The 14,286-nt window shown below is 38.7% G+C and overlaps 1 protein-coding gene across 2 annotated transcripts in view; it reads right to left on the bottom strand.

The window, feature by feature from the left end:
• Window positions 1-14,286, bottom strand: part of DOCK11 (dedicator of cytokinesis 11) — a 170,017-nt gene that overhangs the window by 115,645 nt on the left and 40,086 nt on the right. For both annotated transcript variants that reach the window (XM_080910695.1, XM_080910696.1), the window contains exons 2-6: window positions 6,870-6,986; window positions 6,687-6,776; window positions 5,580-5,662; window positions 4,418-4,487; window positions 3,962-4,057 (exon numbers count right to left, since the gene is read on the bottom strand). In XM_080910695.1, the coding sequence (XP_080766821.1) occupies window positions 3,962-4,057; window positions 4,418-4,487; window positions 5,580-5,662; window positions 6,687-6,776; window positions 6,870-6,986 (456 nt within the window). The remainder of the gene's footprint in view (window positions 1-3,961; window positions 4,058-4,417; window positions 4,488-5,579; window positions 5,663-6,686; window positions 6,777-6,869; window positions 6,987-14,286) is intronic.

The following is a 14,286-nucleotide window of genomic DNA, read 5'->3' as shown; positions in this document are numbered from 1 at the left end:
GATTATAAACCTGCATCACCAGGCCCAGCTACTCAAACAGCATTTTTGTAGATTCAGATTTTTTTGTTGGTAGGTTTTACAGTGAAGTTGCAAAACTTCCGAATACATCACTTGCCTGAAGAAGCACAATTGCCAGCCACGAGGGGCTATGCAGGCTGGAGTCAAGCCACAGCTCATCAAGGAGACTCAGATAGAATGAAGCCTGGCTTCTGTGGGATGTTATTTACCCACGAGTCGTGATGAGTACCTAGGTCCTTCTGCAGCAGTTTCCTGGCTTTCTGGGAGTTAGCAAGGACTCTCAAAGCATGGGTTTTCTGATAAGAAAAGATTCTCTGGGGGTCAGTCCTGTGGTGCTGGTTGCTAAACTTTCCATTGCTTCTCACCAGTACAGAAAGAGGCCCCCAGCATGCAGGACACTTTGGCTATACCCAGGATAAACCTGCCTCAAATACAGGGAAATTTACTCAGATAACCACACACTGGGATAATCTTCCTATTTTCTTATGTGATTGGTTAGTAGTCTTTATCTGGAAGAGTCACATACTAGAAACAAACAGAAGCTTTCCTTCCAGCACACCTCTAATTCTGTGAGCCTTTTGGTTTTAGTTATACATCTGGCCCTCCTGACTGCATGAGCTGAGCTGGCTGCTCTCCTGAGCCATGGGCACTCAGCTTCTCATTAAACTGGAAGGATTGCAGACTTCAGAAGAGCTTCCTCCCACCCTGTGACAGGGCACCTACAGTTGCAAGGACAATGCCATCAGGGTGGAGGGGGGTTAAGAAGAAACAACCTATTTGGGGGTACAACTCGTTTGGTAGAGTACATAACAAGCATGCATGAAGCCCTGGGTTCCATCCATGGAGGTGGAGGCAGGAGGACCAGAAATTCAAGTTCATCTTCAGCTACACAGCAAGTAAATGGAAATAAAAAGAGACAAAGCAAAGAGCCTAGCCCAACAGGACAAGGCCCTGGTTAGCTGGCAAAAAGTAGCAGCTGACCTCTTCACCGTACTCATGTAGTCCCCAGGTTACCTCAGACTTACCCTTCTACTCCATGAATTTATGGCTCCTCCCTGGTCTCTGTAAAGTGTGGGAGTTTCCCACTTCAGAGATAACAGCCAAGCTGAACAATCAATCTTTGGCTGACTGTATTCGTTTTCTAGTGCTATAATAAACTACTCCAAACTAAGTGGCGTAAAACAACACAGATTTACTATGTTATAGTTCAGTAGGTTAGAAGGGGGACTGGCCTCACTAGGCTAAAATATATATAGGAGAAGCTCCATTTCTACTCCCTTGCTTTCTCTTTAGCTTCAAGAGGATGTCCATCTTCTTTGGGCTTGTGACTTCTTTCTCTATCTTCAAGATTAGCCAGATAGCATCTATCTATGACCCTGCTTCTGTTCACATCTTTTCCTCTAATTCTCCTTTCCTGCCTCCCTCCTTCTTCCACATATCAGGAGCTTTGTGCTTATTCTGAGCCTGCCTGGGTAATTCGAAATAGTCTCCCTATTGGCTTATTAGCAACTTGAATTCCCTTTTGTCATGTAAGCAAACATTCACATGTTCTAGGGATTAGGACATGGACATCTTTGGGGATTCATTAGTCTTGCTACCACATCAGTGTGTATTCTTAAAAAAATTATGAAAGAAGATATAAACCATGAAATGTTTTACCTAAAATAATGTCTTCTTGAGATGTGGAAACATTGTTAGTAAAGCAAATGGTAATTCAGTGGTATTGGGGAAATAATTTAAAACCGTCTTCTGAATTGCTTAGTAAATATTAATTTCTTACTAATGTCTTATGAATCTAGTTTGCAATACAGCGTATTTCCTTAGCTCTGTGCTAAAGTTAAGGTGCAGGTAAAGTAGTTTAATAGTTTGAAAATGTTAGGGGAAATAAATGGAGTCTAATCCATAGCACATAAGGGTATATAGTCAGATGGGAATAATTTCTACAGCTCAGTAGAGTACAGACGGCAACCATAAATCATGTAATTAAAAGAGCTAGTAAAGATTATTTCCAATGCCCCCCCACTCAAGCACAGGCAGGAGCACACACACACATGAATGTACCCATGCATTCATGCAATGGTGATAAATATTTAGGCTAGTGAATGTGCTAATTACCCAAATCTATTCATTGTTTATTATGCATTATGTATGTGTTGAAAATTTACATTGTAACCAATAAATATGTACATTATGTATCGTCTAAAAAGCATATAAACCCAAAACCATTTTCTGACCACCTGCACAGACTTCTAACCTCCACATGTATGTTTCTGAACCTGAAGACTCTGACAGGACATGCAATGTGGCACTCAGCTAGTGAGGATGACACTGTACTGGCCAAGAGAATAGATTGCATAGGATCAAATCCTACTCCTGAAAACTTGGGAGCTCTGTTTAGTTTTTATATATTTGGATATGCAGTGTACACACACACACACACACACACACACACACACACACACACACTCATGCATGTGCAAATGTGTGTTCTGGTGTATTAACCTGAGCATCCACATGCAGAAGCTAAAGGTGGACATTTTCTTCCATTATCATTTTCCAACTTATTTTCTGAAACAAGGTCTCTCAGTAAAGATGGGGCTCTCTTTTCCTTTACCTTGTTGGCCCGCCAGCCCCTTTGATCCACATGTCTCAGCATACCAAATGCTGTGATTCCAGATGAAGTAGTTACCCAGTGTTTTGTTTATGTGAATATTGGGAATCTAAACTCAGGCCCCCATGTTTGCACAGGAAATACCCTACTCTCTAAGCTGTATATATCCCCAGCCCTAGATCTCTGATTAGCCATCAGATTTCTCTATGCCTATTTTACCAAATCTGGAAACTAAGAATAATAATAGCAGTGCCTATCACACGTGGCTGCCATGAAGATTAAATGCCGAATATAAATACAAGAAACATTGATCCCCTAGCAAATGGATTTGAAATAATTCTCTTATCATCTCACATGGGCAAAAATTCCATGGTCGTATATAACCAGATACATAGGAAACATCCTATAACTTGGATTCTTTATCTTAGGGGCCGGAAAATGAAAGTGAAAACAGGATATGACCACTAAAGGAAAAGCAGCAGGCAAAATATTAAATTAAGATAGAATTTGAGTCTTCCTTTGGTAGACATCCACGGTTTCTGCTTTCAGGCTATTTGAAAGCTAGAATGACCTTCAATACTTAATGGAACTGTGAATCATACGCAGGAAGCTGCATGATCTTATAGTGAATATCTGAAAGAACAGTTATATTTGGTATCACAGAATAATTTCTCTGCTGAGAATCTTCAAGAAGCTCATTTGTTCTTCCTCTGGATTTTAATGGTTCTTAACTGCCTCCCAAACAAAAGCCTTTCAGTGTTCTCGGTTTTGTCTCCCACAAGTCCCTTACACAAATTCACTATCTAGTCAAACCACTTCATTTTCCAAATAGGCCTGACCACCCTAAGGCACTGTTTTATGTAGGACTTAATGTGGTATGTTTCTAATTATGAAGCTACTGAACACAATGGACTCCCCCATCTTAGATGTCAATAAATTTCCCCACAGTCACTAGTATTTAATAAGCGCCAAATTCATTCATCAAATCCATTTCCACATAGCAACCTCTGATGCCTGTTTTTGCAAAGCTATTTCCTTCATTCAATTGGCAACTTCCTTCTCTGTCTTTAAAAGGTAACATTTCTAAGTTTGTTCTGAGGTTGGAATTTTAAAATTCCGTGTATCTGTTAAGATTCTTTTATTAAAGACTTTTTGGGAGGGGAACAAATGAGAACAAAATATGATGACATATGTATTTTAAAAATCCACATTCCACATGCTAACTTTAAACAAAAGATTTTATGAGGACTGATTAGAAAAATAAACATTTCTCTAGAAACATTATGTATGTCAATATACTCCAAATGATAGACTAATATTACGATTTCCTACCTTCATGGTTACTGTGATGGTGCTATTTACATTTGCTTTATGCAACCATCCTTGTTTTATTACACCACCCTTCTGAGAACATAAAGAAGATGAATCCTGAAAGAGAATAAAAGCCATAAGTAAAATAGCAGTCATCCAAGAATGTATTTAGTCAACATTTAGCAGACACAGAACTAGACTTGTACCTATTTCCTAATTAAGAATGAAGTTATCACTTTTCATAAATATTTAAAATATTGACCCTAGATAGTATGAAAGGCCCAATGGTATAAACACAGTAGGTACTCAATAGTTACTGATGTGTAACTATTTTTTAATTTAAAAAACATTGATTGGTTAAAAGGTGGCCAAAGATATGCATAGACGCTTGTTCCAGCATCGTTCCTCTTTCCTTAAGGAATTCACTTTCAGCATAAGGGACCCCTGAAGAAGGCATACAGCTAGCCCCATCATTACCTCATCTTTCTCACAGTCTTCATCAATCTCAAACACATGATTAGGAATCTTTTCTGGTCTCAGAGACTTGCTGAAAGTTCAAGAAAATGTAATTTAGACACGGAACATAACCTATAAGCATCACCAACAAACACAAACCGAAGTCGACTTTATTCTTTGGAAAACAAGAAAACGCAAGGCAAGAGATGGAAAAATACTCTTCTTTTCAAGCATAGGCCTTGTTCCTGAGTAAACATGCAAAGCTGCTTCTGTTTGCTTGTTTGATTTCTGCAAAAACTGCTGACTAAGCTACCTCCTCACCCTGTCTTATTTGTATAGAAGGACTCCCCCATACGCAGCCAGCTGCAGAGATAAAACAGAGACCAGATAGGAGTCAAGCAGAGCAGAAGTTGCTAAGAAACGTCTGCCAGGGCTGTCAACCGTGGCAGAACTTTATCTTTTCAGGGTCAGAAAGCAACACTGTCATTTTGGCTCTCTGTTTTGTTTGCTTTGGGAACCTGACTGTTAAGGTTAGTAGCTTCTTTCCTAGGAAAATGTTTTTGAAAACGACAGAGGGCTACACAAATGTCTTCTTTCTCTTTTTCTCCCCTCATATTTCCTAGATAAGATGCTGTGAGGCCCGCAGTCATGCAGTGAGGAAATGGGGGTGACAGGAGAGCTCAAGCAGGTTGATTGGGAGGTTCAAACCTAGCCAGCTAGGAAATAGCAGAAAGACAACTTGAACCATGACTACTGGGTCAGTGTCCTCATGACAGTCCTTCAACTTCACTGAGATTCCCCCCCCCCCAGCTCTCATCCACTTCTGCAGGTATCAAACTGATTAAAATAGTTTCTAACTTCTTCACTGAAACCACTAGGAAACCTGTCTCGACATTTCCCAGAATGAGCTAAATATTATTCTGTAGTCAATATGGATGTGTCAAAGGAAGTGAGCTCACACTGGGAAGAGTGTCAATGAGCAAAATCAAAACATATTCAAAACAGTGTATGAGCCAAATATGCTGCTGTTTGAGGTCTGACTTATTAAAAATCATAATAGGAGTTTCAGAAAAGTTTTGGAAAAGGCCAAAAAATAACCATAATAATGAAAATGGTGATAATAATAATAATAATAATTAGTAGTAGCAATTATTATTATATTTCCCTTAACTTCTAAGCTTACCATGGCAACATCCGAAAGTCCCCAGAGAAGTCTTCATACTTATAGTTCACCACATGCCAATCTGTGCTGTAGGTCTTAATACACTGGAAGAAAGTAGGGAGTCATACATTTCAAACATAGAAAAAGAATGCAAAGAAATGTATTTTTAGAAGTCTGGTAGTCATGGTGACACACACCTGTAACCCCCAGCATCCAGAGAGTTGAGAATAGAGGATCACAAATTTAAAGCCATCCTCAAACCCAAGTCTCGGACACACTAGCCAAAGTCTGGTGAAATACCCACAGAATTTTTTTTAGTTAATTGACAAATGTTGGTATGGGGATCTTGGCTTAAGGATCAAGTATGATGGTGCCAAATGTCCCCTCACAGGGATCACCTAACACCATCAGAAAATACAGATGCTTCATGTGGGGGTCACCACAACATGAAGAATTGTATTAAATGGTCACAGCATTAGGAAGGTTGAGAACCACTGCTCTAGCCCAAGTGACAAGGACAGACCCTAATTCATATGTCCTTCTGAAAACTCTCACTTCAAGTACATAACAAGGTACTCAAATCTAAAAGAAAAGTACAACAATAAACAACAATAAAACCCCAAACACTACTTATAAACACTTGAGCCTTTGCCTTACACCATACTGATTTGTTACACAGGTTAGGTTTAGTAATTTATTTCCCATTTATTATGAAGTAAATATATATACATATTCATACATACATACATACATACATACATACCAAAAGCACATGCAGTTGGATGGAGAGATGATTTGGTAGTTAGGAGCACATACTGCTATTGCATGTCCAAGAACCACTATCAGATGATTTACAACTATCTGTAACTCTAGTTTCAGGGAATCCAAAGGCTTTTCTGGCCTGCATGGGTACCTCTACATACATGGTACACATAAACATACTCTCTCTGTCTCTCTCTCTGTCTCTGTCTCTGTCTCTCTCTCTCTCTCTCCCTCCCTCTCCCCTCCCCCTTCTCTCTCTGACACACACACACACATAATAATAATAATAATAATAATAATAATAATAATAATAATAATAATAATAATAATAATAATAACATGAAAAAAAGTTCTTTGGCCCCTTACCTCTTTGACAAATAAGCTCTGGGCCCTCTTTTCAGCATCTTCTGGTACAGTAGACTGCACTGTTCTGCGCTGGCGACCAATCACTGAGATCTAGAAATCAAATCAGTCAAATCACATTCTTGTTATAAGAACTGGCTTGGAAAATAAAGTGCTTATTCTTTTAAAAAGCACATGTGAACTCACAGATATGTCTTCCATGGGGAACATAAGCAGATCTCTGAGGGGATCGCTGTAAATCTGTGTTTTCCGTTGGGTGATAACATTCTCATAGTCCAGGGGTTCAACTAATTTGGCCTTTTCCTTTTGTAAGAGACAAAAATAAATGTTACTGTCAGACTCCCAGAAGAGTGAAATTCCATTCAGTGTAGTGACAGTTCACTATTTCACAAAAAGGGAATTGTTCTGGTAGTAATGGCTCATGTCTTTAATCCCTGCACTCCAGAGGCAGACAGATCTATGTGAGTTTTGGCCCAGCCTGGTCTGCAGAGTGAGTTTCAGGATGGCCAGAGCTACACAGAGAAACCCTGACTCAAAAAGCTAAAGAGTCAGGGGTGTTAAACTCATAAGAACATAAAGCTGCTTTAATAAAAGAGACTTTCTCCATACATACATACATATGTATCCAGACACGAATCAAACACATGTGAACACCAAGCACATGCATCAACAAACTCCTTCTTGCTCTAGATAAGACTCCTAAAGAAATAGTACCATATTGTTTATATCTGTATGTCTTCCAAAAACGGGGGGGGGGGGACACTCCAAATTTTAAGTCAAATAAAAACAGTATATTTAAAAGCCTATGAGTAATTTAGTGAATGTGCTCTATTTGCTGAGTAACTAAAGTGGAGAAAATATGAATATCCACGTGCCCTCTCTGTGCCAGATACACAATCCAAAGAGTATATTACATTCCAGCTTTTCTATGGCAAGCATGAGTCCTGGAGATGCTTAATCTGGGGCATGAAAGGGTGAGGTTTCTGGAGGTAAACTCTGTGGACTCCTGTTGGACAGTTAGGTAATCTGACCATTGGTAGAAGGGCCTCAGCCTAAGGGTCATGTTACAAGGAAAGAGGCCAATAAAGACGAGAAATCAAAATAGTAAGAGTAGTAATAATAACAATGATGACAGCATCAAATGGGTTCTTTAAAAGCACTGTGTTTAGTACCTATTCGTGCATATATGGTGTTTTGATGAATTTCACTCACATTCTCTCCTTTCCAATTCTTCTCTTATCTCCCACAATTCAGCTCTTAACTTGTTTAAAATTCCAGTGGATCCATTTAGTGCTGCCTATATGTGCATCATGGGTGTGGGATCATCTTCTAAAGCATGGGGTGGCTTCTCAGGGCTTATGTGCCTGAAGAAAACTTGCTCAGCAGCCATCAACTGCCAATAGGTCCCAAGTTCTGTCTATACAACAGGAACTTGCTAAGTGCTTTCTTTATATTTTCCAATGCAATGTTTCTAACAACCTATGAAATAGACATAATTGATTCTCCCATATTACAGCTGAGGAAATTCTGGATTTAACTCGGGTTAAATAAATCTTCAGAGTCAAAAGTCAACCCCAGGTCTGTGCCTGTAAAAGACTCATTCTTTTTCTCTCGTTGCCATTAATGTGCAAGTTTTTGAACTTAGATTATTCTACTACCTACCTGCCTATCATCTTTCACTGAACATAGCATGATCTATTTTTACCTCTGGGACTATTCAAAGGCATGAAGCCTCCCACATAGAACATCTAGGCCTGTGAACCAAACTTCAACTCTAAGAGAAGTAAAGGAAGAAAGGACGACTCTACATTTCCCTTCCAGCAAGATTCCATTGTGAACTGCTAGCACCAGAGCTAAGGAAGAGCTATAATTTGTTTGCTGAGCATGATAGGCATCCAAGCATTCATTATGCAATGAACTTTGAGATATTCAGAGTCACTTCGAACCATGTCTTGACATGTTATTTTAAATAATTATTTTAAACAACATTTGTTAATAATTTCTAATAAGGATGTCTTATTTAAGTGAAATTATTTAACTTGTATTGATAGAAACTGAATAAAGATTTAAGATGTAGTAAATTGAGGCGAGACAGTTGGCTCAGTGGTTAGCAGTACTTGTTCTTGCAAAGGACTCAGCACCTTCATAGATGCTCACCATTTCATCAGGTACCAGACTTACATGTGATGCCAAACACTCAAACAAAGAAACCCAATAAAATAAATCTAAAAATATTAAAGATAAATTAAATCTTTGCCACAAAGAAATGACGTTTGAAGAGATGTGTTTAACATGATTTAAACACTGTATGATATATGCATTTTTAATATTACATGCACCCATTAACGTGTAAAATTTCCATGGTTTTGTTGTGAGCTAGGTGTGGTGGTGCATGCCTCCAATCCCAGAATTCAGAAGGCAAAATCGGGCAGAATTCTGAGTTCAAGGCCAACCTGATCTACATAGTGAATTCTAACTCATCTAGGGCTATATACTGAGACTCTGAAAAAAAAAAAAGCTGAAAAGGAGGGTTGACATATATGTCAATGGTAGAGCATTTACCTAGTATGCAAATGGCCCTGGATTTAATCCTCAACACTACAAGGTTAATTAAAACAAGATATATTAAGTCTAGTCAAAATTCAATGTGCAACCTGTTGCATTAATATCTAGTATCTATTAACTTCTCTGTATGGTAATTTCACACATATCTGCTTCAAGCAACTTAGCAAAATGACTAAAAAAATTCTTCTTTTGGCTTTTTCATGTCATGTTAATATAAAACGCCTATGTTAAAAATTAATCATGTGTTTAGATGTAAACTGTATGCTTTATAAAAATGAAAGCAACAGTTTCCCCACATTTCAAAGGTCACATTTGCACACTACATTTTTTTAAAAAAGGTTTTACTTTTCATTTCAAACTGATTCAACCTAAGATTCTGAGTTGTCATTTCTATTTCCTGTCACGATATGCATGATATTAGAAAAATTAGAGTTGGTATTCTGAGTACCACAATGCTTACCCCAACACAATTGTTCTCAATTTGAGGGTCAAAATCCCTTTGGGAGTTACATTTTAGATATTCTGTATACCAGATATTTACATTATGATTCACAACAGTAGAAAAATTACAGTTATGAAGTAGCAACAAAGATAATTTTATGGTTGGGGGTCACCATAACATGAAGAACTGTATTAAAGGGCCGCAGCATTAGTAAGATTTGGAACCACTGCTTTTAACAGAAGACCTAGGCCTGTGGGAACAATAAAAAAAAAAAAAAAAAAAAAAAGAAGAGGCAACTGAAACCCTACATTTTCCTTTCCAGTGGGATTAAATCACTGGAGACAAGGAAAAGGTTGGACTTATGGATTTAATAGTAGCTCTCCCCAGCAATCTAAACCATCACCTTTATTGAGTTTGCTTTTTAATTTTTAAATCCTTCTATCATTAGACTTCTTTGGTTACTAAAGAAAAATGTCTTACTATATTTACAGAGTTTTCATGGGGGTGGGTTTGCTCAAAATACATTGTATGTGTGAATAGTCAATAAAATAATAAAAAATGAATGCTGATCATGCCCTTAATCCTAGCACTTGAAAGGGAGAGGCAAGTAGATCTCTGAGGTTGAGGCAAACCTGATCCATAATGAGTTCCATTTCCAGGCCAGCCAGGGCTAAATAGAGAGTTCCTGTCTCCAATCAATCAATCAATAAATAAATAAATAAATAAATAAATAAATAAGCAAACAAATAAATAAATAAATAAATAAATAAATAAATAAATAAATAAATAAATGGAGAAAGAAACGAAGATTTTCTTTTATGTTTGTGATTTATCCTTTCGGTTTGTATAATAATTAGCCTACAAAGACATTTTATAACCCCGGAGCTGCATTGTAATGAATAAAACTTCAAGTAACAGCAAGGCCCCACTGCATGCTCCTGTTCTGTAACAGTGTTAAACAAAAGGCAAAGGCATTTATTTATACAATGTGGAGTGGAGTGGAGTGAGCAAGTGTTTCAGTCTTGCCTTCCTAAGGAGTAGCAAAGAAAAACTTCAGCCCAAATCTGGAATCTACTCAGTTTCCACCAGGGAAAAATAAAGCAATCTGTCTTTCAAAGTCCTTATTCACTGAGCCATAAATTTCCTTGAAATAAGTTACTGGTAGAAATCTTGTTTTGTTTTCTTTCTGCTCATCTGAAGATCACTTTGCATCATGAAGAAAGCACAGGAATCTGCGTTCCACTGACCTGCCAGAAGGCCCAACGTGTACACACATAAACTACTATCACTTTAAATTTAGACATGAGGGGAGTGGTTCAGAGGCATAGCTGTCAATATCAGCAGAATCACCATTATAACCATTCAAGCTTGCATTCTTTCTTCTTGCCATGCTGGAGTCGGGACCTTGTTCATGGCAGGCAAATGCTCTAGGAATGAGGTACACTGTAGCCTAAGCCACACCTTCTAACTCCTGATCCTTTTGTCAGTGTTGTACAGACTGGATGTATTTGTATACTATGGGTGATACAGAGCTCGCCTAGATTATTATATAATCTCTGCCCTAAAAAGCATCTACATTGAGATGCATTTATTTACCAAAAAGCCTTCTGAGAATCCTATAAAAGAGAACAATTGTTTACCTAATTCTAGTGTTTAAAAAAAAAAAAAAACTTTCAATAGTCACTTTGGAACCATGGCTTGAGATGTATGTAATTCATGGTTTCACGTATATTAAGCTACCTAAATAAAACTCTTGACAGCCTTCAGTGTATAAATCCTAAAACTAGGAAGAAATGCACAATTTTACAAATTGAGACCATCTTATCATTGCTAGTACAGGGGAAACAGGGAAGACATCAGTATAGATTCAGCTGCAGTGTGTGTCTTGGTAAAAAGACTGGAAAGGATGAACCTCAACAGAGGGTCTGTCTACAGCATTACAACTTGAACATTTTTTCTTTGTAGTGGCTCTTACATATCCAATGTGCTGATCGTTCATCATTTTAAAATATCAACCCCTGCTATTGACAACATACTCACTGGATGTTGCCCAAAGCACAAAGCACACAGGGCTAGTTAAGTCTATATAGGTTACCATTAGAAACAGAAGCACAAATCCATTCATTTAACACATAATAAAGTGGCCTCAAAGATGGCTCAGCAAGTGAAGCACTTGCCACACAAGCGTGACCACCTCAGATATGGGAATCCATTCAAGGTGGAAGGAAACAACTAAAACCTACCCTATAGAGATGTTCTATGACCTCCACATACACACTATGGCACATATGAACAATCTCCCCCCAACACAAAATATATGTATACAATAATCACAAAAGACAAAAATAAAATTAAAATACAAAGAATCTCATTTCTCTAGACCCACCACAAAATTAGCCAAATTTATTTCTGTGTAGGTATTATACTAAAGGTCATGAGTTCACAAGTAAATTTTCTATTTTAGAAACCAGTTGTCTTGAAGAATTCGGGGAATGTGTCTTCTATGTCTTCTGCAAGTCTAAAGTGAGCACTGGCTGCAGACATTCCGTTCTTTATCAAACACTGGGAGGGAGAGCAGAAAGCGTAGCAATGAGGGTGGAATGGGGCCAATTTCAAACCTTCACCACCAACAACCTATCCTCAACACTCACTATGTCTCAGTATAATAAAGACCACGGCAACAACTGGCTTAAGACTAAGATTTTGTCCAAAATTTCATTTCTGTGGTTTTGTTCTTTTGTTGTCCTTTTAGAGAAAAGGGGGTCTTTTTTTGTAGTCCAGGCTGGCCTGGAACCTACTAAGTATCCCAGGTCAGAAGTGCTGGGATCACAGGCATAATAAGTGTGTGCCTCAGGGAACAGTCTCTGCTGGATGGTGACAGTGTGAGGAAAGAAGTTCCATGTTCAAAAGGAGATGCCAGTCCATCCCATCCTTCCTCCATCCCTTCACTTGGAACTGTCTACATTCCCCCTTTCATTCTGCTCTCCCTTCCTTTTACACTCAAAGGCGGTTTCTAGTGTTCTCTCTTGAGAATATCTTAAAATAACCTTCTGTACTCAAAATGGCCACTGGGGGAAGGCAATTTCCTTCCAGCAGGAGAGAAAACAAAGCAAGTTCAGTATGTGACTTATTAATGGGTCCCTACTAAGGGTCAGACCCAGTGCTAGCTGCTGATGATATGGACACAAAAAGAACTGGACCTGACCCTTTGAGAAGCCTCTTAACTTACTGTGGAAGGCAGAGAAACCTAGACATCTGACTTGATCCTAGAAGTTGTCTTAAAACCACACCTGGCTTCTGCACCTCTATATACCTTCCAATGGCCAGTGTCCCCTCAGCAAAATGCTGGCACCAACCATTTTATACAAATAAACATAGGAACCCATCTATCACCATTTATTTCCATCAAAGGATTTCATTACATGAGAATATGTAGTCTAAGATCACTTTTGCATTTCTAACAAACTCTAGGAGAAAGCCCGTGTAGTGGTGCCCCTGGCTTCTTAGCACTCAGGAGGCAAGAAGATGAGTTTGAGACCAGGCTGGATTACACAGGCAGTCATTATCAACACATACAGAAAAAAATACCCAACCCCAGGAATTCAGATTCTATCAATTTGTTACTCTTATGCATGTGTATTCATATGTGTATGCTTGTTCACATGTGTAGAAACATGTGTGTAGTGGTACAGGTGCACATGCATGTAGAGGCCCACGCTGAAATCAGGTGTCTTCCTTGATTATTCTCCATTTTATTTATTGAACCAATTCAGCTGTTCTGAACATCCAGCCCCTGGGGATCCCAGGTCTTGACCTCCTGAAAGGGCTAAGATTACAGACAGGTCACTAGACTGCCCAGCTTTTATGTGAGTGCTGGTCATCTTGACGCAAGTCCTCATGGCTGTGTGGCTGTTTTGCCTACTGAGCCATCTCCCTTGGCTTTACTATTTTTGAGCTAGCCTAACGTGCCTCTTCTGTAACTCACAGTATTTTGTGCGTTGACTGTGGCATGCCCTTAGACACAGCTTTGTACTGGCACTCAGCTACTTTGTGTTTTAGTTTACTTAGCGGAGATGATGTCTTGCACTCTGCTTCATAGACGCGGCACCATTAGGCACACTGTTAAGTACTATACGTCTCTTTTAATTCCCCGAAAAAAATCCTGGAAAGTTTTCTTCTTTTTAATGTACATTTTACATATGAGGAAAACAAGGTTTAGTCAGACTGACTGAATGCATCATATTTTTGTGGCGTGCACCATTGATCATATCCATAATATGTACCCATAAACCTGTGTGCTCTAAACTCAACCGATACTTAGTATTGCTTAGTTCTTTATCCTGCCTACCATGTATTGTTTCCCTAGATGAACTTTAGATGCATTTTAGAATTTTCTAAAACTTGGAAGTATGGGATTTTTGTTTTTGTTTTGTTTTGAGACAGGGTTTACCTGTATAGCCCTGGCTACCCTGGAACTTGCTCTGCAGACCAGGCTTCTCTCAAACTCACAAATACCTGTGTGTGTCTGGCTCCAGAGTGCTGGGATTAAAGGCATGTGCCACCGTGAGACCTTCCCTTCTTACAGATGATGCTGAG

Source organism: Micromys minutus (genome assembly GCF_963924665.1).
Source record: "Micromys minutus genome assembly, chromosome: X".
Lineage (NCBI taxonomy): Eukaryota > Metazoa > Chordata > Mammalia > Rodentia > Muridae > Micromys > Micromys minutus.
This window is presented reverse-complemented; position numbering and strand designations above follow the sequence as displayed.